Source organism: Athene cunicularia (assembly GCF_003259725.1).
Source record: "Athene cunicularia isolate RWA chromosome 13 unlocalized genomic scaffold, athCun1 chr13_part1, whole genome shotgun sequence".
Lineage (NCBI taxonomy): Eukaryota > Metazoa > Chordata > Aves > Strigiformes > Strigidae > Athene > Athene cunicularia.
In genome coordinates, this window is record NW_020799117.1 from 4,973,030 (window position 1) to 4,996,348 (window position 23,319).

At 42.2% G+C, this 23,319-nt stretch overlaps 2 protein-coding genes across 7 annotated transcripts in view; one reads left to right on the forward strand and one right to left on the reverse strand.

Annotated features, from left to right (window-relative positions):
- The first annotated feature begins 687 nt into the window (after positions 1-687).
- On the forward strand, positions 688-12,206 carry PKD2L2 (polycystin 2 like 2, transient receptor potential cation channel). Its single transcript, XM_026858499.1, has 14 exons — positions 688-742; positions 1,200-1,301; positions 1,529-1,656; positions 2,866-3,119; positions 3,887-4,108; positions 4,713-4,941; positions 5,458-5,633; positions 7,113-7,295; positions 8,433-8,553; positions 9,274-9,375; positions 10,509-10,589; positions 10,697-10,747; positions 11,541-11,662; positions 12,068-12,206. The coding sequence occupies exons 1-14, from the start codon at positions 688-690 to the stop codon at positions 12,204-12,206; spliced, it is 1,965 nt and encodes a 654-aa protein (XP_026714300.1).
- A 2,707-nt stretch (positions 12,207-14,913) lies between these two features.
- Positions 14,914-23,319, reverse strand: part of FAM13B (family with sequence similarity 13 member B) — a 48,785-nt gene continuing 40,379 nt past the window's right edge. For 5 of the 6 annotated variants that reach the window (XM_026858596.1, XM_026858597.1, XM_026858598.1 and 2 more), the window contains 6 exons: positions 22,938-23,021; positions 21,657-21,752; positions 19,265-19,348; positions 18,994-19,166; positions 18,478-18,579; positions 14,914-17,295 (listed from right to left, as the gene is read on the reverse strand). In XM_026858596.1, coding sequence (XP_026714397.1) covers positions 17,172-17,295; positions 18,478-18,579; positions 18,994-19,166; positions 19,265-19,348; positions 21,657-21,752; positions 22,938-23,021 — 663 coding nt within the window. In that variant the 3' untranslated portion in view covers positions 14,914-17,171. The remainder of the gene's footprint in view (positions 17,296-18,477; positions 18,580-18,993; positions 19,167-19,264; positions 19,349-21,656; positions 21,753-22,937; positions 23,022-23,319) is intronic. The other variant, XM_026858599.1, reaches the window with a different exon arrangement.

Sequence of the window (23,319 nt, forward strand, 5' to 3'; positions counted from 1 at the left end):
TTCTACTAAATCTTTAGAATTCTGCACTTGTGCAGAAGTGTTGTTCCAATACACTGGAGGTGTCCACTGTTGTAGGTACTAGCCCATGCTACTCCACAACCCCAAACACTCATAATTCTCCAATCTCGGGGTAGGTTTCCAGGTGATACTCTTAAATAGTTGCTTAACCCTGAACAAAACTTGAACCACAGGCAGGAACACACTAGCTCCTAGCAGTAAAACAACCATGTTAACACCAGCATTCCAAAAGGTATCTCAAATTCCTGAATTCCTCAAACACAACTGTAAATAGCCCCAGGGACGATGACAGCACCCTGTCATAGATAAGCATCACATAATACAGCATAAACATGATCTTAACCCAACTCTCAGGGACTGTGAGCAACAGCATGGGAAATACATAATCCAAGTTAGGTGATAAAATCTTAAGGAGCCAAGAAATCAACATTGTTACCTGTTCTGCCGTTATCTCAAATTTCATGCCCCACATTGGGTGCCAAAAACTGTTGTGGTTTGAACTCAGCCAGTAGCAAATTGCCAGGTGGCCAGTTGTTTACTTCCCCACCCCACCCCCAGTGAAATAGGGGAGGGACAGAAAAAAAAAAAAAAAAAAAAAAAAAATTATTTGTAGGTTAAATAACAAAAATGTACTTAGCAAAAGAACGACAGTAATGATAGTAGTCCAAAATGGGTAAAATGCAGACGTGGCTCACCGAACAGCGACTGGTACAGAGCTCGACCCGTAGGCCCGGAAACCAAAACAAACAGTGCACGTGCCCGCCCGTATGCTGAGCTTCGATGTCACAGGACATGGAACGTTCCAGCGATCGGTCGGGGCCCAGCCCTCCACCTGTGCTCCCTCTCAGCACGTAGGGAGTTACCTCTATCCTGGCCCAAACCAGGACAGGCTCGGCCTGTCGGGATTCAAAGCAGAAAGCGCCGGGAGCTGCCCCGGCCCAGTCTGGCCACTATGGAGCCTGTGGTGGACCCGCAGCTGAGCAGCAGCTGTGCGTGAGGCGGCCCCGGCTCCCCTCAGGGCTCGGCCCCGGCTCCCCTCAGGGCTCGGCCTGCCCAGGCCACGCTGCCATTACCCCGGGGCCGCGCGGAGCCCCGTCACTCAGCGTCCCTGCCGGCCTCCCCGGGGACGGAGGGCTCTGGCCTCTGCCTCCTCTGAGGCCCTGCCACCATTTCCCCCACAGGTGCTGTGAAACCCCGGATCAGTTACAGCAAAGAAGTGGAGGTGAAAACCACCCTGCGGGAGCTGGTCATCTACATCATCTTCCTGACAAACCTCTGTGTAGGTAAGTGAACACACACCTGAGGTGACTGTTAACAACTAATTAATATGCAGGCTGTGCCTCTTTTAGTATTTACTCCTGTCTTCTGCTCAAGTGTCACTTCAGTCAAAATTGCTCAGGCTGCTGCCTTCCAGCAGCGTGACTGAAGGACAGCTGAAGCAGAGAAGCAAGGTTAGAAGCTGTGGTCATCCCCTAATTTCAAGCATCCCCTCTTTGCCCCTTCTTTCCAGTGACATTTGGCATGGTGAACATGGAAAGGTACTTCCTGAACAGAGTCATGTCCTATGTCTTCCTGGAGGCCTCTGGGGATGACAGTAGCGGTTTCAGCAGTATTAAGAGCAGAGATGATTTCTGGAGGGTAAGGCTTTCATTGCAAATACGTTTCCTGAGAGAGTAAACAGGTGTTAATTCAAAGCAATACAGTCTCATAGTTCTAAAAACCATGTGCTAGCTGTGCTTTCAGCTGAAGAAAGGTAAATACCTTCTTAAAATGTGTTTGGAGAAATTCTGGGTACAAACAACGATACTGATACTTATAACTAATCAGTCAAGGAAAACAATAAGCCAATTAATTGCCACATCATATTCTCAGTATTAGGCTTGGTCTGAAAAAAAGCTTCAATAAAACCAGAAAGATTTCAGCTTTGCAGTTCTTTTGACTTCCAGGTGTTTAAAAAAAAAAAAAATAAAAATTTATGGTTTCTGCTGGGACAGCCAGGAAAATGTACCATTTGGTTCACCTGGTGTGCTGTTACATTACATCATATTTCAGTGACAACTGCAAAACATTTATCTGTTTCCAGTACGAGGTGGAGGACTTCCCAAAATTACCAGCATTACCCAAGTGACAGCAGAAGGCAGTTTCTCATCCTACTCTTTCTTAAAAATGGAAATGCCTGGTTATAACAATTCACTCGGAAGAATTGCCACACACCCTCTTATCACGGTGTCTGTCATTGCAAGTCTGTAAAATAATGCTATACAATGTACGTGCTCATGTACTAGAAATGGTTGTAATACATACTCAGACCATGGGGGCATCTTGTTTTGTACTCAGAATAATGTTCTCCACACATTTCATGCTCTTTATTTGCATCTAAGAAACACCTAGAAAAAGAGGGATTTTTTTACCGCTCCTTCAAAAAAACACCAAACTTCTTCATTTAGATTCAGAAGACTAAAAGCCTAGTCAGAAATATCCCAAAGCAGATCTTCAGAGATTAAGATAACCCAACAGATTTTGTTAAAACACCATCTAATGTTTGTGTTTAAACGTATTTGTTTAGAATTCAGCAGAATTTTTCAATGAAACCCAAACAGACGTATGTTATAGTCTTACCCTGAATAATCCCATTACATATCTCTGATGGAATTGCACAGAGAATAGAATTGTCTCATAGCAAAAATATGTAAATATATCATATTTATAAGACAGCATATGGGTGGGAATTGTTTGTATTCTAGCTTTAAACTCTAGCTGTAAGTAACTTGAGAACCCTATAGAGATTTGTGTGCTAAAAAGTGGGGTAATGTTGGTATTGCAATCTTTTGAAACTTGTATGTATAGTTTGCAGAGGGCCCCTTGTTGGATGGACTCTACTGGGACAAATGGTACAACAATGCCACGTTAACCCCCGAGAACAAGAGCTATATTTACTACGAGAATTTGTTGTTGGGCGTAGCTCAGATTCGCCAGCTGAAAGTACGCAACAACACTTGCGCCATCTACCCATATTTCCACACTTTTTCAGAAGACTGCTACAGTGACTATCATTATCGAGCTGAAGACAGGTCTGACTTCGGTCTAGGTAACGGATCTGAGTAAGTCATCCTCCTTCAGCTCAGAAATGTTTTTGAAAACCTAACTGAATCCTAAATGCCAGTATTCTTCAGTTAGTAACAACCATGCATGCAATGAGCTGAGTTTTTCTCTTGTTTACATTGAAATAAACCATGGATTTGGGTTTGTGCCAATGCTATAGATGGGAATTTGGCAGGAGAAATCTATAGCGGAGAGACAGGAAGAACTGGAAACAGCGAGCCCAGTTCAGCAGGAGCACATGTTAGTGGGCCTATCTCCACCAACATCTCTGAAGAAATGCTCAATTAAATGAGGCCTGAATTTAAATCCCATGTTTATAAATTGGAGTCATGCTAAAATGCTCTGGAAACAGAGCCAGAAGGCGTGCTTCGCACACTTCATTTAGCAGTAATTTAACCCAATGGAAGTGAGCATGCCACGGTAATAATGAACTATGTAAACCAGAAATATTTCATTTACCTATAAAGTTTTTAAGATGATAAACTGTCTGGCCTACTATTGGGTGAAATCCAGATTCACAACCAATTGCTGTTTTGTGACTGTACCGAGTATTCAGCAAATAAGAGCAATGGGAATATTTTAAGGCCATATGTCTCAAGCATACTCCATGTAAAGAAAAGTGGTTTTTTTAAAGGTCTGACTTAAGTGGTCAGTTGCGGGTGCAGAAGAACGCAAGAACAAGGATTATATCAAATAACAGTTAAAGAAAGCTTCCTTCAGTCCAGGTTCCCTAAGCTGAACGGATTTGTTTTCCCATTTCCGACAGATGGAAATACACCTCGGCCTCCTCACTATCCCCGTGGTACTGGGGATCTATGAACTTTTACAGCAGTGGAGGATATATGTTCACCTTACCTAAATCAAAGCAGGAGAGCACGGAGAAGTTGGCATTTCTCAGGCAGAATGGCTGGCTCACTAGAGGAACCAGGGCTGTATTTATCGACTTCTCAACATATAATGCTAACTTAAACCTCTTCTGTGTAATCAAGTGAGTTCTTACCTTTAGTACATCTGTAATCCAGTTTACTGAGGCAGGATACTTCCCTGCAGACACAAGAAAAAGCTGGTCACCTCAGGCCTCTGTAACCATGTTTCTTGGGTAGCAGCTGGCAAAACAATAGTTCATTAAAAATGCAGAAATTCAGTTAGTCCACGGAGCAGATGCAGATGTTTTGGGGGTTTTTTTGTGAATAGTTGGTGTCTGGTCTGTACAGCTAGTGGTTGCTGTCTGTTGGAATAGATTTCATAGCCTTTTGCAAGGTCAAAGACTGGATTATTACTCCTCTTGTCAGCTAGTGGAAGGAAAAGACCCAGGGTAGGGTGAATGTTTGCTCTTTGAGACACGGTTTCTTTAACAGCTTTTAACCAACCCATAGCTTGGGTATTCCAAGAGCATCTCCTTTTTTCCCCCCAACCTTCCCTACTATGTAGTACATGTAAAACATGGGGGACTTAGTATAGCCCTTACAAGATCTTACAGCTGTAGGAGTTCCAGTAACATACTATTAATGTCTGTTATTAATATTAGAAAATTAAGGGCTGAGGTGATTTAAAGGGATGGTAACTAACACCGGTCTCCCCGTTTTTTTCAGGCTGGTGGTAGAGTTCCCTGCTACTGGGGGTGCTGTCACCTCCTCTCATATCTACTCCGTGAAGCTCCTCAGATACGTGGCATATTCTGATTACTTACTAGCTTCTTGTGAAATCATCTTTTGCCTCTTTATCATTACATTCATAATCCAGGAAGCTATAAAAATGGTAAAACTGAAAAAGGGATATTTCAGAAGTGCCTGGAACTGGCTGGAATTGCTGCTGCTGGGGGTGAGCTACCTCTTGACTTTCACCTCTGTGCTTGCCAGCCTAGGCTGGTGCTGGGTAGACAGCCAGCGAGCCACGACGGCCCAAATCTGTCTGGTTAGAGTCAGTCACCCCATGTCCTACACTGAGGCAGCCACGCGGCCCACTATGGTTCAGCACACTTGAACTCTTTTCTAACCTTGCTGCCGCCCTGCTGCAGTTCCACATCCTGTCTACTCATTACCCACCATGTTTGTTTTAGCCTTAATCTTTGCAGAGCAGGGAAGCACTAGAGCATAAGAGAGCTAACATGGTAAAATTAGAATGTATGCAGCATGTTACAAACCCAAAATTACCCCAGTACAATTACAAATTATTTGGCTAATACTACTGTCATATATACAGCTTATGACAAAACATCCAAAAAGCTCAGGTTCTCCAAATCTAACCAAGGGCCTTTAGAAAACAGTACAATCTTTCCTGTGCAAATGGGGGGACTGTACCTGGGCTTCAGTTTCACTTGCTTCTGCTTTCCTTCAGACCTCTGTCCTTGCCATTGCCTTCAACATCTACCGCACTGTAGAAGTGTCCCTGCTAATGGAAGAGCTGCTGTCTGATGACCACGTATATCCAAACTTCTATTTCCTTGCGTTCTGGCAAGTCCGTTACAACAACATGGTTGCTATCAATGTCTTCTTTGCTTGGATAAAGGTACTGGGGATGGGGTTTTTTTCCCCCTTTTTTTGTACTTAAGAGTCATGTTTCTAAGCATAGCATGAATGTTCACTCGTACCTTTTCATGGGTGAATTGCAAAGGTAGGGCTGAAAGGGAGAATTTTGTTTATAAGATTCCAGAAGAGTTTAAAATTATCTCCTTCTCATAAACATGGGCCACACAAATTCCAAGCCCATCTGAAAAAATACTTTGCATATGGGCAGCTGTCTGCATTGGAGCAGCTGGGAAATCACCATGGCCAAACAGCCTCCTCAGACTCGGTCTTTTCCTAGACCCAATATTATCCAGGTCACAGCCTGACCCATGCAGATGGCATGGCTGTAATAGGTGAAGCTATTCGTAGCTTTTGTATCCAAAAGCTATAAATACAGTTGCTACTTTTTAACTGCAGAGGAAGGCAAAATGTGTCTGAACTTGATTCAGAAGGAGTTTTTTGCCGGGACACCTTTAATTTCATTCTTACTTGCAAATAGATTTGCTGATATCTGGACAGAGTAGCCAACTTCTCTAAGATTAGGGGCTAATTCTGTTCCTAACCAGGTGCTCTGGGGCCAAACCAATCCTGCATGTCTGCCTGCCACTGCCCCAATCTGCTGGACCCTGCTGGCCCGGGCTGGGGTCTGCACCAGCAGACATCAGTGACTTTGGTCTGGGTGGTCTCGGTGTTCCCAGTGACTGGGTGAAACTTCCCACAGCTTTGCCTGGCCCCGCACTGCTCAGGGGCCCGCTCTCCCCTGAGGGCTTTATGAAACACCCAGCACAACAGGCAGGGGAGGTGCTCGCATCTGCCAGAAGAGATCACACTTCACATCACGCCCCACGTACCTGAACATCAGCTATGATGGAAAATCACGTCCTTTTAAATGAAATGGGCTTTGGGCCTTCGCCTGCCTCCCAAGGCCGAGGCTGCAGGAAGAAGCTGTTAGGGAGCAGGGGCTGTGGACAGTCTTCCTTGTTATGTCCATTCTGTACCCCAGCTGCACCTCCACCCTGCATCCCCCTCCCCTCAGACTGATGACTGTTCATTTAGTAGCACAAATTGTGTTTATACTTAATGACTGTCATTGAACAAGGCTTTTGTTCAGGCCTTGTTTCAACCCAAAGTAAAAGAGAGCTCCTCACCAGCTCAGCCCGTCGGGGAATCCTGGGATGCAGGAGGGTGAGGTGGCTGGCGGCCTCCTTGGCGAGGGCGCAGATCTGCTAGAGCTGATACAGGTATCAGTAGCCAGCAAAGACCTGTCTGCACACTATTAGCTTTAGCACATGAGCATATCCGCCCTGCAGAACATTGATCTTCTTCAGAAACATACCCAACCCCAGTTCTCCTTACAGGTACATGCCACGCAACTTATTTCTAGGTAAGACTAACCTGTAAATTATGATCACGTATAACAGTCCAAAAATTCTGTTCAGAAGTTGCAATGTATTTTGATCCCCCAATAAATTCTTTTCTCTTGCAGATATTTAAGTATGTAAGCTTTAACAAAACCATGACGCAGCTGTCCTCCACTTTATCTCGCTGTGCCAAAGACCTCACTGGATTTGCCATCATGTTCTTCACCATTTTCTTTGCCTATGCCCAGTTAGGCTATTTGGTCTTCGGGTCACAAGTTGAAGAGTTCTCCAGTTTCCAAAACTGCATGTATGCTACTTTCTAAACTTTTTGATACAAACCCCCCAGTTTGTGCAGGTGCAAACCAGCTTATGCTAAGCAGAACTTAAGGTCTCTAACACTTAAGCTTATTTCGTAGAGTAAAACCAATTTTGTCTGCTCTACAATCTGTTGCCCAAAGCCTTCATCTGTTGAGAAGAGACCACATGTACATTAAACAGGCCAGGGAAGCATAAACTGTGAGTCCCCACAGCTCTCAATGCGACTGGGACCTGTGTGAGCAGGTCCCTGGGCAATCAGGCAGGCCTGGCCTCTTTGAAAAGCTGGAATGGGAAACTACCCCGCAGATGTGCCACTGGGTAGGTGACACAGCCCCCAGCATGAAAACCACAGAAGTGCTTGAGCCCCAAGAAGCTCAAAGCACAAGCTGAGCTTGTTTGCAAACAGGAATTGCTGCCCTTTCAAAAAAACATCCAACTAAGAGTCCCCAGATCCCATCTGCTGGCTCTGTTACTTTCTCACCCAGAATTTTTTTCAGCTACTCCTGTTGCAACAACATCAGATCAATTCCAGGTGCCAGCTCCTCACAGCCTGTAGCAATCCTAACCTGTCACCCGCAGTGTGCATTTGGCCCATAGCTATGTTTCTTACAACTTTAGAGAGATTTAGTGTGCCAGGTTGTTTGAAATCAGCTTTTCACGTAAAATTAAAATACTTCTAAATCAGAAAAACATGAGATATTTCCAAGATGCTGCAATACAGAGAAATAAGTATTTATTTGTCTTAGCTAGGAACAAAATTCCCTGTAAGGGCACATAGGGACCTATACTGCTACCTTCTGTACTAAGAAGATAAAGGATCATGGAGCTTGAACAGAAGGAAAATAATGTTTAAAAAAAAAACAAAAACCCAGGTAATTTATCAAAAAAAAAAAGTATTTTCTCATACAAGCCATTAAAAAATGCCTTTGTACTTTCAAATTCTCAAATACATGCTAAATGCCCAATTTAACATTGTTATATTATTGTGGCTTGCCTTTTGATTTCAGTGACTTAAGTAATAGTGAATCACTCTCAATTGCACCTATTGCTTTTTTAAAACAATGTTTACAATGCTTCTCTTTAGGAGAAGCCAGTCAACCTCATTCTGGTATTTTTTTACTCCCAGCTTTACACAGTTTCGTATCGTGCTGGGAGATTTTAATTTTGACACCATAGAATCCGCAAACAGAGTCCTTGGACCCATTTACTTCATCACATTTGTATTCTTTGTGTTCTTCATATTGCTGGTAAGTACCATCTTAAAATACTTATCCTTTTGCCTAAGCAGTAGAGAAGAACTGTGGCACGGTGCTCTGAGACAGTGGTTTTCACCCCAGGGTGGCAGTGGGCTGGCCCTGGCTGCCCCTCAGTACACCCGGGCAGAGCAATGGTCCGAACCCTTTTGCAGGAATTCCCAGAGGGTGAGACACTGCGCTGCTCTCCCTTCCTCCAAACGGCCACAAAAGGGGCTTTTGGACCACAAAACAAGCACATCGCACCTTTCGCTCTGTTGAACCACCCTTTTGTTGAGATTTTAATTTCTGAAAACTTAACTGAGTGCTCTTGAAAACTCTGTAATGTCAGCCTTGTCAGGTAAGAAGGTTAACGAGAGACTTTGACGGGACTGTTGGCTTTATGAGTTAGGTTGATGGTTTCATTAATTACTTCAGATTGAAACACCACCTGAAAAAGCTACAAGTATACAACAGGAAATGCGTTACCTCCAAGGAACTGGGCCTTTTAGTTGGTACTGCAAATAGGAAATAAATTTTCTCCCAAAAATATTCTCTAAGACCCTAAAATTATCAGATAATTTAACTGCATTAGAAGCACATCTGCACCCAGAAAAGTCCTTCAGTTCCATTAGTTAGGTACCCCAGCATAGAACAGCCCTCAAAACAACAGCCCTAGCATAATATAAATGCAGTTTCCAGAAACAAATACCTAACTGCATCCTTCCCGTGCAGAACGTGTTTTTGGCTATTATAAATGACACCTATTCAGAAGTCAAAGCAGCCTTTCAAGCGATACCCAGTCAAGAACTTCACCTCAGAGACCTCTTCAGACAGGTAAGTAAACACTTCTGTAAGTACCTCATTTAATTCAAGAGGAGTTCTAAGCTACGTCAGCAAAAAGCCTTAAACGGCTGGGCTATAACCACTTCAGAACACGCAGTATTTGATTTTTCACTTTAAATAAACATTTGACAGGTACAGACCTCCTTCCACAACACAAACCCGCAGGAGAGCCTAATGCTGAGCGTAGCGTATGAGTTAGGGTGCAAGGGACCTACCTTCTCCTTTTTAAAAGCATTATTTAAGGCCAGCCTGGTTTGTGATCCATCCCATCATCAGCTTTCTTCAGAGCTTACTGTTGCTGCTGCTCTTCCAAACTGAGAAACTTTAGATCTTCTCATGCAGAGAAGCCGAAATACGTTACCTTTAAAACTTCACAAAGCTCATACCGTTTTTACATGCCAGAAAGAAGCACCAAAGAGGAACAAATCTTTCCTTTTCAGTTCAGCTTGAAATTACAACCTGCCAAATGCATATGCTGAAGCCAGAGATTTTGTGTGCAGTCCTGTTGCTGAGACCACCCCAAAACCTGACTTTAACTGGGGAATTCACCATCGCCAGGGAGATCAATCAGCCTGAGCTGGGTGTGGGATGGGAGACCTGGGCCTTCCGACTGTGCTGCTCCAAGCTAGCCAGCCCCGAGTGCGTGGCAGAGGAGGGTTGGCAGCTGTATCCACCTGGAATCTCCCTGTAGGGTTTTACGAGCAGCACATAGATGAGTTCCGCTGTTCCTGCAGCGCCTGGCTTTCATTACGGAGAAGGCAGGCAGGACTCTGGCCAGGATACAGCGGTCAGGGCGCAGCAGCACAGCTTAGATGCCCCCACCCAAGCTCAGTCTTACTTACCTAGGACTACAGTAAGATTAAATGGAATATGCCTGAAAAGAAAAACTCTTACTGGCTTTGGTTGGCTGTTTACCTTCAGGGATTTCATGACAAATTTGAGATAGAGCAGGGTAAGTTCTCTGAGCTAAGGGAGCAAAGAAAGTAATAGACCGATACGGTTTGTGTTTAACTGCCAAGGCCTTATGTGGACAGTTTGTTCCTTGCATTCAAATCTTTGTGCAAAAGTGTCTCTGTTTACACACAAGCTCTTTAACATGCCTGTCTTCCCCTGTCTACATTCAGGCTTGCAATAAGGCCCTTATCATGCTCAGGCTGAAGAAACCCCAGATGGATAGAAATGCAGCAGAGGAGAGCTCGGAGAGGTAAGATCTTGGCCTCTGCTGTTACCCCCCTGCACCGAGCACAGACCTCTTCTCACAGGACTTCTGTCTCTCCCATCTGTGTGAAGTACAAGCACGGAATTTTCGGCCACTCAAAGTAATAGTTCTGAGCTTTCCAATGATGACAGCACTAGTGAAAAGGTAAGCTTTATTCTTTCCTATATTCTTAGAAACTGATGATTATATTTCCCAAGTTAAATAATACAAAAGGAGTCACAATTGTCCCCACTCTTACTTATAAAAGCTGTTTCTCCACAGGATACTATTTTTAACATCATAGGAATAGCAAAAGCTAGACCTATAAGGAAAAATCACTAATTACACCCAAAACATCAAATGAAAGCCTGTTCAGGCAAGGTCATACACTATGCTAGCAGAGCTGGCCGCAGGGTGAGGTCAGTGTGTCTCAGCAGTGGTATAAACTTGTGAACTGGGCATTTGCCCAAATGTTAAACAGAAACAGCTGTATGGAAAACAAACACATTTTACAACAATGTATTGGGTCATAGGCTGCATCCACAGCAAGAAGGAAGATTACTATAGCTTCCTTTTACTTTACAAAAAGGTTTCCAGCAGTCTTTGGTAGTTCCGTATCTGGGGTAAGCCTGTGAAAGTACTTCTAAAAATTTATAATTAAAAAAATTTTAAAAAATCACTTCTACAAGAGAGGGAAAGGCCCCTTGGCTAGCTGTAAACATTACTAGCCACCATGCTTGCAGTCTCAACGCTGAAAAGAAATATGTATTCCTCAACTCTGTTTTTTTGGAAAGGACAGAAAGAAAATCAAGTTTCAGACAGAGAACATGTTTCTCCCCAATGCTGCATGTATCTTCTGCAGGCATGCCCCCGCCCCACAGGAGCAATCGTGTTACAGGTGTCCCAGGTGCCTTTTTTATAATTTATTTTTTTTTTAAATCTTTCTGGTGTTGAATAGAGCCATCTGATGTTATCAAAGCTACAGCAAGAGGAGGAAACACTGTATGAGAAGCCTTCATCTGTTAAGGACATGGACACACTCACAACTCAGAGCTACACCTCCACTGCACAATTTCAGCAGTAAGTGTGTACACGTCTGTTCTTGCAGTCTCATTCCCACCCCCAGGGATGTTAACCCTAGCTGAAACCCTCACCCAGGGACAACCTGAGACACACAAAGGTCAGTGATTTTAAGATATTTTATGTGCTCTTTACAGTGGCTGACGACAGCTGCCCTTAGGGAGGGAAGAGGGAAACAAAAGAATTTAGTAGAGCAGCCTGTAAGGACATTAGTCAAGAACGAGGTGGGAGAAGAATTTGAAATATTGTCACTCTTCTAGAACATCTTGTGGCTGCCCAGGGAGGGGGATGTTTCAGGGCTGGGACCCCTGGCAGCTGACACAAGTGAACCAAGAGGAAGTTTGCAAATGCAAGTGTAAGGGCATCATGGTCTCATGGATATGTGGCTGTGTTTGTGTGTTCTAGGCTCTTCCGTTACGTGATGCAGTTGGGGAGGAAATTAAATAAAATTAATGTGCGACTCAGAAGACTTGAGAAAAAAAGGGAACGACTGAGGCTACTTAAGGGTGGATGCCACAGTAAAACACACAAGCCCATCTGGTAACAGAGATGGCCTGACTCTTCACACAGCTTAAGTAAACCCACTTTTTTTTTTTTTTTTTTTTTTTTTCCTGTATAATAGAAGCAGTATTGTTGCTTCTGGGTCTTTTCTATGAGAGTTTCAGGTGCTGCTTTAACTGAAAAGAAAGGACCAACCTTGCCAGGATTCTGGATAAGCAGCATCTCTGCAAACGCCTCAACAACATTTATTCTTCTGCCTTGTTCTGGAGCTGTTGTGAGCCAGAGCTGTGCCACCACGAGCAGTGGCAGCATCCTGGGCCCTCCTTGCTCTCCTCTGAGCCCAGCACAGCCCACGGGCCGTTGGCCTTCACTTCCCTGACTGCTTTCTTGTGCTAGTGCATCTGCTGCCCAGGTTAATGCTTATTTCTCAACAATTTTTCTTCCAAAACAGGTTATTGTTGCCTTCAGAAAAAAAAGTATTCTGTCAGGGGAAAAAAAAAAAAAATAAAAAAATCAATTTGGTCGGGCCTGAGCAGTTGGTACCACTAGAGGGTGCTTTGCGTCAACCTTGCACCAGCCTGACTTTTCAGAACACCCTTTTTATTCCTAAATCCATTTATACCTGTTGCCGTAGAGACAAGACATTCCGTGCGGGCCAGAAGCTGTCTGCTGCTCTGGAGTCATTAATATTTGTTCGTTGCTGGGACTCAGCCACAGGAAGAAATAAAACACATGTCCATGTGCTCTCTGAACACGCTGCAGGAGGACACGGGCCCAGCGCCAGGCTGCGACACCCCACCTGTACCACGCACTCTGTACCCTGTCTGACTCAGCCTTCAAAGTATCCTCAATCTGACAGAAATCCTGCAAGGATTTATAATATCCTAAAGCCACCTGGTGCTGCAGTCTCTGTGTCTAACGTCAGGGCAGAGCAGCTGCATCCCAGAGAAGGGAGCAGACAGGGGTTTGAAGGGACCCAAAAGGGATCCCTTGGGCACCACACAGCTCATGTTGGTTTGCCTGTCGGGGTTTTCACTGATTCTGTACTTCAGCCTCCTGGCCGAGCCAAGCTTCCCTCTCTCTTCTAAAAGGCAGCAGTTTAAAATAAAACGCCTCCTCCCTTCGTTTCCAAAGGGTTGTTGTCGCTATGCAGGATCCCAGGACACTTGTCCCAGCAAACACAGGTGGCTGTCGATTTGTTTATCCCGGTAACTCCACAGCCCAACATTCAGGGAAGCAGCTGGACCGCACCTCTGGCAGCTCCAGCCTTCCTCTCCCTCTCCTACAAAGAAATCCTGAAACATGTAGACACAGTTACTTACCCAGAACTTCATGGAAGAGCTTTCCAGCACTCCTCAGCCTCGCTCTACCCCTCAGGGGCACAGGAAGCCCTCTTTACAGCTTGCCTCCCTTCTCCTAGCAAGCTCCTTGCCCTTCACTGTAATACACGTAACGGCTCAAGCAAACCTGTTTAAAGAGGTAAAGCTTGGAATACTACAGATCCGTGCTCTCAGAACTGCTTCTTCAGCAAGGAAGATCTGTCCCAGTCTCACTGAGCTTTTTGCACCCTCAAAAATATGTTTCTCCTACGTTTTGTCTAATGGCGTTCAACACCAACTTATCTTCCTTCATTAAAGTATTCTTAGTGGTTTAGTGGGAACTGCTTCAAATCCACACGCAATGAACTATCTGAGGGATTTTTGTCTTCTCATTAGCATCTTGATCACAGCAAGCTTCACTGAATAAATAATGCTAAGGAAATACAGGGGACTGTAGAACAGATCTGTAGCAGCCTTGTTCGTTCCTCAGGCCAGTGTCCTAAGAATTTCTGCTTCCTTTTCCACCCATCTTTAGAGGAAAGCCATGGGCTCAGAGGGCAGGTGATTCTGTCCCACCCTGAGGAATGTACCAAAGGCTGCCTTCTGTTTCCACTCCCACACTTGCTCCCTCAACTTCCTACTCATTTTTCTTGTTCCCATCTCCCTGCACTGCCACACACCCACTAGCAGAGTCTTCACCTTCGGGAGTTCTTCTGTCCCCTGCCAGACTTTATGCTGAAGAAAGGTGGACTTACACAAAATACAATGGAAGTCAGTTTGAAAGACATCAATCACTTTTTGTATGAACTTACATCAATATACTGTGAAAAAAAAAATATCTATTTGGTCCCAAGGAAAAGCATCCTCTTGTGTTTACAGAATTGTGTGCAGTAACAGTGTTTTCTGGCCACAAACACAGCAGTGACCGCAGCGGTACTGATTTGAAGGCTAAGAGATCATTATGGATACAGAGACCCAACCAAATACTGCTTGTCAGCTGAAGGTGTACCCACTGGCAGTGAATTAATTAGCCCAGTAACAGCTGAACATGCTCTCTGCCCCATCGACTCCCAGAACCGCTCCTGCCAGAGCAGGAAGGAGCCAGACTCACGGTTTGCTCAGCAGCACCGCGCAGCAGGCCGGCACGCCGGCAGGAGCGGAAGCCCACATGGCACTGTGAGCCCAGCTGGCAGCTCAGGAGCCGATCTGGTCCCTCCCCTGCTGGGAGGCACAGTCTGAACAGGGAAAATAAGGCTTCGACTGCTGGAGCTTCCCCAAGGGCTGTCGCAGCAGCTGAGCCAGCACGCGGGGGAGCGGGACCTGCCGCAGCAACGCCCCGACACCACAAACACGTACGGGAGCAGCCAAGGACTCGGCCCTTGTTTTTAAGAGATGGCAGTGGAGGAGAAAGCATGATGAGAAACAGATATATGACAATAAAGGTTAAGGTACTTTTATTATAAAAGTCTATACAATGAGCACCAGACATAGCAATGCAATTATATCTGGTTTAGTTATATATATTCCATATCTATATATCCATATAGATATATAGGTTTTGCTTTTACCAAAGTAAAACTGTTATATCACAAAATGCCTAGTTCTACCATTTATTTATTGCTCAACAAGGATGGCACAAAACACACTCAGCATAACTGTTGCCATGCTTATCTACTATACTGAATAAACAGCCAAACACTGCATAACAAACACAAAGCAGCTGTTAATTCTGAATTGGAACCAGTCTGATCACTCACTCACTTATAAAAATATTGGAATCATATAGATTTAAGCATTATAAAGGAGGAATATATTATTTAAAACATTTAAATAGTGCATATTGACATTTTGCATGTGGTATATAAAACACAAACATTCATGTACAACACTATACAGTACACATTAGTTTCAATGTTTGGATACACCCGTGTCTGCAGACTGATAAAAAAGTAACTGAAGTGTACATTGCACAATGGAACTGAATAAAATTATTTATAAATGGTCTCAAGACTAGTTTAACCTCATCATTCTCTAAGGTCCCAGATCATTTTGCAGTTAAAAAACAACAACAAAAAAAAAAAAGGCATACCACCAGTGCTCAATGGTTCTAGTGCTTTCTTCTTCTGAATTCCAAAATTACATGCCTACAAGCAGAGTAAAACAAAAGAAGTATCCTACAGTACACAGATGAAATCTGAGCACTAAAAATCCTACTTTCAACCTATTTCATATGCTTCATGACAGAACAGCAAGTCTATGAGGTTACAGGCTAGCCATTTCTTGCATTGTGAGAAAGTTCATTTTTGGTCTTTCATAAAGCAGTGTGAAGAACAGCTGTGTTGACATTAGCCAGTCATAAAAACATGCAGTGAGAGTAGGTGCATGCAAAACATGGCCACAAACTAATACATTGAAGAGAAGAAAAAAAAAAACCAAACAAAAAAACCAAAACAACTGAGAAAGCACCAGTTAAAATTAACACTTAGATTTTGCCAGATCAAAACCAGCTGCTGATGGCTGTTGCAGAGCATAAAGCTAGTAGCTAAATCATCATTCAGCACAGCAGATGTGTTACTCAAAACATTACTTAGTTTCAACTCTGAAGCTAAATCATGCAAGGCCCATAAAGTGTTTTGCTTACATCATAAAGGTTAGGTAACTTATTTTTATTCTCCAACTGTAAAACAAAATCATGATAAACAGCAGTAAGTTTTTCACTCAAACCCGACAGCTCACCCCGTGGTGCGCATTAACTACACTGATTTTAGCCCTTGACGTCATACTTATTTCGGGTACAGTGGGATGTCCTAAGCCAGCTCTTTTCTGCTGCAGCTACACAAGTCTGAGCACCACCAGATTTCCCATACACTGAAATGTTCATTATGTTCCTCAAATCTTCCAAAAGTGGAGATGCAGTATCCAATTCAGACAAAACACTACGTCACCACTAGTTGATAAACAATAACCGATAAAATGATAAAATGAACAACAGTAACGTAAGTCCTGTAGGCAGCATGTGATATAACTTCTCAGTTTTCCGTGTTTTAAAAGACACTAAGCAAGGTCACTTTCTGGTTTGTCCATTGTCATCCTTATCAAGGAGGAAATGTGACCACTAATGAGCAAAATCCACAGATGTTAATTATTACTGTGTTATAGGTGCAATTTAGAATACCAAAAATTAAAGTTGTTCCATAGCAGTCCTTTGAAAGGAATTTCAGTCTGTTTTTTAAGTGTTCCAGGAAAAAGAGCTGTATGTTTAATTTGCTGACTTTTTTCCCCCCATAATAAAAAAATAGGCAAGAGGAGTAGTTCAGTGTAGCATTATGGTATTAATAATTTCTTCAATAACGCAAAAAGTTGGTAATAACAAAAGTCTCAAAGTTCTTGAATGCTAAAGGAAAAAAAAAAGCTATGGTTGTTTTGGAACGAGATGGATGCATCTGTAAAACAAAACTCTGATGGAAACTGTGTTTGCTAAAGTTGGATAGAGCAGTCTCAAACTTAGAAATCTTACTTGCTCTCTAGACAGGACCTACTTACCCTTCAGACATGTTATAGTGGCACCACAATAAAGTGCACAAACGGGATTCTTTCAACAGTGCATGACAAATGAACACAAGCACCCACTAAGTACAGTGGTAGTATACGGAAACATCATGTTATTCAATGGGTTGGAGGAATATAATTTAAATTGATTTTGAAGAATCTTGTTTGCTGATAAGGACTTCTAACAGCCTAAGTTTGGCTTTAATTTTCTTGTACTCCCTGTACTCATCCAGCATTGGAACTCGATCTTCTTTCTGTACGTTCCTGCAAAAAGAAGCACACCTAAGTTTCAAGAAAATCTTCCATACTGCAGCAAGCCAAACACAAAAGCATCTAAGTGCAGTCAGAGCAAATAAAAACATTTTTGGCAGCTTGTTCTCCAATAATAGACACATCGCTGTATTTTAGCTCACTGCAGTTAAAATTGACATCACCTAAAAAACTGAACAGAAAATACAGCGGCCTTTATTTAACCCAATTGCTGCAGCATTGTTTATAAATCATTTGCTTAGGTTCTTCTGGAGATTTTATTAACAGGATATGAAGACTTCCATTTCAGATCCTGTGTATACGTTACAGAAAAATACAAATTAAGTCTATCTACATTTTTACTGTATGTAGACTGACCCACAAACTGATAACAAAGAATGATTTATTTAAGACTAGACTATAATAAATTCTTAATCTGACTTATTTTTAAATCAACCTTTCATTATTAACCTTGTTATTTGCCATTACAGTCAACAGGAGTTATGTCCTAAACTCAGTAAGTGCATGATGAAGCCATGTTAGTGGCATCTGTGTGACCAATGGTTCAGAAGTTTACAGTTAAGAAGATACACAGCAGAAAGTATAGTTAAGTGAGAACGTCTGCCAGTCAGAAAAATGACTGACCTTCTTTGAGGGTTGTTAGTTACGTTCATGAGGTGATACCTCAAAAAACCTATTACACACAGTGAGCAGCAGTTCAATCAAATTCGTAACAACATATATTTGAATAAGAAGCCTAAAAGAACTAAACAACACAGAGAAGAATAAAAATTATATCTCCCTTTATTGCTAAATTACTAAAGCAATTATCCACTCTCAGGACTGACCTACTGAGACAAAGGACAAACGAGGCAAACTTCCTTGCCCTATGTTAAAAACAGAGGGATCATCTTAGGGGTGTGTGTTAATTTAAAAATATTTATTAAAAAGTATTTTTATATGTAATTTTTTTCAAATGGAAAAGCCCCACTTCTTCTATTTTAAACTTTATGCTTTACAGACTGTAATAGAGGAAACAAAACTCCGGAGCAGACTTCCTCCATTATTAAAAATACACAATCAGATTCCATCTGGCAACACTTATAGAAAGTTTAAATTTAAAAAAAAAAAAACAAAAAAACCACTTGGCTATAAAATGAGGCTGCTGTTCAGCATCTGGTTTTGTGCTAAACAAACCTTCCATTCTGCTGATAAAACTCCTCTTCAAATTCTCGTAATGTCTTACGTAGCTTCTTTTTTTCAGCTCTGGCTTTCCACAGTTGCTCCAATAATTCAGGCCTAAAAATTTCAAGTGAAATAAAAACACTGTTGGTCTTACACTAAAATTTAAATTCTTCAAAGCATACTCAAAATCAAGTGAGCTAGCTGCACTAATAATAAATTTGTCTTGCTCATAAGGAATATGCTGTCTGATGGTGAAATATTGAGAACAATCTCATAGTTAATAAAAGGGTATAAATTTTTTGCTGTCTACACAGCTCAAGTAAGAGGTTCAGAAGATATTAAACAATTCACTGAATACAAAAAGATCTTCATCAGACATGTCAAAGAACATTCATTCGAGCCAAACACTTCCTGAGAAGTGCTGAACATGTCACTCCCTTCCACCCAACATCATATATATGGTATCGTGACTGTTGAGTGCAATAATTGCAACTTCTGTAATAGAATTAGTCACTTCTTTCTACATACATAGAAGCAGCGCGGGTGCTTGACAGCCTGAGATCCCGGGTCAGCTTCTCTTGACCATCTTCAACATCAGACTCAGAGTTTTCAACCGGGCTTAAAACAGACTGCGTTTGTACAGCAGATTTTAAGATATCGTTCAGGTCTGCAGACAAACCATCACTTTCCTCCTCTTCTTCCTGAAAGTCAAAAGCAGAAATTCAAAACAAATACGAAATATTTCAGTTCTCCATTACAAGTGCTGGGAAGTATTTTTTTAAAAACGCACTGTACATACCTTAATTTCTTCAAAAAAATGGGCAGTTTCACCTTCAATAATGGGCTGTAACATCTGCCCCCGCCTCTTGGTTGATGGTGACCCCTGCAAAAATTTAAGCTTGTATCATTATGTGCAATTAGATATTAAATGCTGTGTGCGGTCAGAATTTTGTTCAAGCCACCTAATACCTAAAGGTTTTCCTTCTTTCAGAAAAATAGAAGACTGTGAACATACTTACAGAGCACAGACAAAACAACCATGTAACTCAAAAAGCTCAGATGCCCCAAGTATCCTCGACAGAGAATTAAAGATATCTGAAACCCTAATATTATTTTTCTGACTCAATAAAAAGCACTCACTAACTCCCTTTCCATGTTTTCTAGAAAATTCATAAAGCCCAAAGATACCTCTGAATTTCATATTTACTCTTGTTCCTCCCAAACGGCAGGGAGATTGTAAAGATGAAGTTACACGATGCCAAAGCCATTTTTTATCTTCTGCCAGACAGACGCTGGGAATAATACTGCCAGTTTCTTTTCCTAGACCACTCTGAAGCCCCACAATTGGAAGTGCTATGTAAGAGTTATCTATTGCCACCTTAGAGTCAAAATCCTTTGGGCTTCAGGCTAGAAGAGGAGCCACTGTGCTGCACAGGTACCAGTGTTAGCTGCCTGTTGCACACTCGCGGTTATGCCCTGCTCATCCGTTATCCCTACACAGCAGAAGCAATTTCAACAGATGGACTCTTTGAACAGGAGGAAGGTGGAACACGAAAGCCACACAGACAGTGACCTGTCAAAAAACTAGTTTATGAAAGGTAAATTAACTTTCTGCTTCTTTGGACATTTCCATACAGGCTTTAGTGTATGTGATTTGTATACTGTGATACCATACGGGACATACCATGGAAGCAACTGTCACATAAACCAAGAAGAAATTCTGGCACTGAATACAGCCTACCTAGAAGCTACCACTGAACAATCCTTGGTAATTAGAGTGCTCCACACATCTCTTAGGGGTTTTAAAGGCAGAGGCCTGTGAAAAATATTTTCCAGATGGTTGCCTACAGCATAGATTAGGAATTATGTTACCAAGATCTCTTCTGAGTTTAAAATCCTCTTGGTTGGCTATCACCCCTCCCCTTATTTCACAGCCAAAGAAAAACCAAAACCAAACCCGAATGACTACGATATAGTCATAAGGCTACTGGTAATATAAAATGCATCTTGGCTAGAGAGTTGGATTTTTGAGGTGAGAGGTGGGATAAAACTCAACCAGCCAAGGGCACCAATAACCTTCATGGCACTCACCAGTCACAGAGAAATGCTTAGGTGTTTAACCTGTGTTTATAGAGTTCAAAAGAGATACTGATATAACTAACAGCCCTTACTCTGAATTATGACTGCAAGGTACACCACATTTTTCTATAAAAGCAGCTACCCAAAAGTGTAGGTGCAAGAAAGGAATGATCTTGAACTGGTCTCTTTATCTCAACGTACTTTGGCTTAAAGGAGACAGCTAAGAACAGTCAGAGTCAACGTAAACAGCTGATTAAGTTCCTGCTGAGTAAGCCACTGCCCAGCTATGTAAATCTGGCAGAGAACTGTCTGTATGTAAAGAGATTATCTCACATCAGCTATGCAATCCCTTCCTTCTAAAAGGGTCAAATAGCTAATATCAAAACCATTCTGTTGCAAGTCTGGGTCAACATGCGAGATTTTGATTATAGCTGATGAAGAACAAAGCCAGCCATCTGGCTGTCATCCCCCAACTGTTGTACAGGCACTACAAACAAGGTTACATCAACCTCCTTTGCACAGTATGAAAACTTTTCTTCCTCATCTCTTACAAGGCCACAGAGAAAGGAAAGAAAAGAATAGGAAGCATTGCAAATGAGAAGGAAATGAAGTGAAAACACAGTGAAAAAGCGCAGGTGTTGCACAGATGCTGCAGACGTGGATAACATGTCTCACACTGGGGAAGCATGAAGGGATGAAATGGTTCTTACAGCCACCCTATCACTTGAGCCTCCAGTGTCAGCGACCTGCAGCACAGAAGAGAGGCAGGCTTCACTGCAACTGCTGTTACTATTCTTGGAAGGAGTAAAAGTACAATATGTCCTGTGGATCCATATCTAGCAGGACTTGGGAACGCCTCAGCCACAGCAAGTTAGAACAGCTTCTTTACTTCCACCAAGAACCATTAGCTTCCTAAGAGCCATCAAGGTCACAGACAGCTTTGAACTGCTCTGCTCTCAGCAGCAAAACAAATGCCTCAAGTACAGTGACAACAACATGCTGTATCTTCCACAAGAGAGATGTATTTTATGGAACAGTATCACTAGCTCTTCTCAAGGCAGCCTAGCAGTTCAAAAGTGGAAAAAAATAGAAATAGCATTCGTTTTACTCACAAGAATAGGAGTAATGCTTGCTCTAGTTAACATTTGTTTTACAAGTCTGTATCTGTCATAAAGTGGCTTCACAATATGTCTTTCTTCTCTAGTAACCTAAAGGCAGAGAAACCACAGAATTAATTATACCAGTCACTCAATACTGTACAAGCAAACACAGAGCGGTATGCTTCTCATGCCAGGCCACGTACATTCCAACTAGGAACATAAAACTAGTTTAAGTTGTGTGTTTGAAATGGGGTTTATGCAGATAAAGGGGAATAAGTGGGTACTTTATCCTCCTCTCTTTCCTCACTTTTAACTCCCTATATTTTTCAGGATGAAGTTTTAAAGACTTCCTATCAGTTAGGGGAGCTTTAGCAGAAGCAAACCCTTTATCTTTAAAGACCCGTGGAAAAGAGGATAAAAAGGGACCAAGAACTAGGGGAGAAGAATGTGCGCCTTGCAATGATGATGATTCTACAGAAATGACAGGGGAAAAAAAGAAAAAGATGAAACTGTAGAGAGATTTTATCTAATATCCGATTTACTCGCAATTCTTGGCCACTGTGTACTCTGACATAATGTATCTTAATGGCTATCCTGAACAGTTACTGGCATTTTCTCCCCTAGGGGATTGTAGAACCAGTGCTGAGATGTCCAAGACCATTATTCTTCCTTGGCATTTAGACTGAAAGGCTTGGTCAGATTTGTACGGCAGTGCTGATTCTACAGCTAGTGTGCCAAGGCCAGAAGGCTGACAGAACAGTAACCGGAAAGATCTTGTGATTGGACTAGTAATGCTGATCACTGTCCAAGATAGAAACCTAGAAATTCAGGCACTAATTGCTAGTCACTCTCATTTCCATACCTCCAATTATGTAAGATACACGCCACAGACTTGGGGGGAGGAAAAAGTGTCTTTTCATTTCTGGTTTTGTGAAACCCAGAATAACATTTCAGACTTTTTCCCAAGAAATTCAATAGTGTTGTTTATTTTTAAGACTTCTCTTTGCCTCACAGACATGTAAGGCACCAAACCACACCAATCACACTACAAACTCCAATAACCTACTGATTTGTGAAAAAAGGGCCCATTAACACATACTTTTTTTTTTTTTTTAGAAGTCAGTGCAATAACTTCCTCCAATGTCAACATGGAAACCAATAGGCCATTTTGTGGTTTTGAGAAGAAACACCACCCCCACACACCAGCATTACATTCTGGTATTACTACTGCACAAAAGTTACTGTTGTCTATGCATACGTTAATATAGTTTGATGAAGTAAACCAAGTATTACCGGCCGTCCATGTTGACTTTCATAATACAGGAGGCTTTTCTGGAGAGATGTTTTCTCTTCTACCAAATGGTCCTTTGTCATTTTCTGTCAAAATAATTCACATTTAATCAAACAAGTCACTTTAACAGTTTCTCTACACTATCAGCTATACAGATGCCTTAGCCAAACTTAGTTAATAGCATACATGCCGCCTTCATCCATTTAAAGCTGTCCAATACTGTCACTACATAATTGTAAATACTTTAATAGAGTGAGCAAGCAAAACATGGTTCATCTTGATCACTTCCCCAGAGTCTGAAATACAAGGGCTTGGCAAAGGGCTGCTAGACAGAGGCATCATTTTGTCAAGGTCTGACAGTACTCTATTTCCCACTGTTATTCT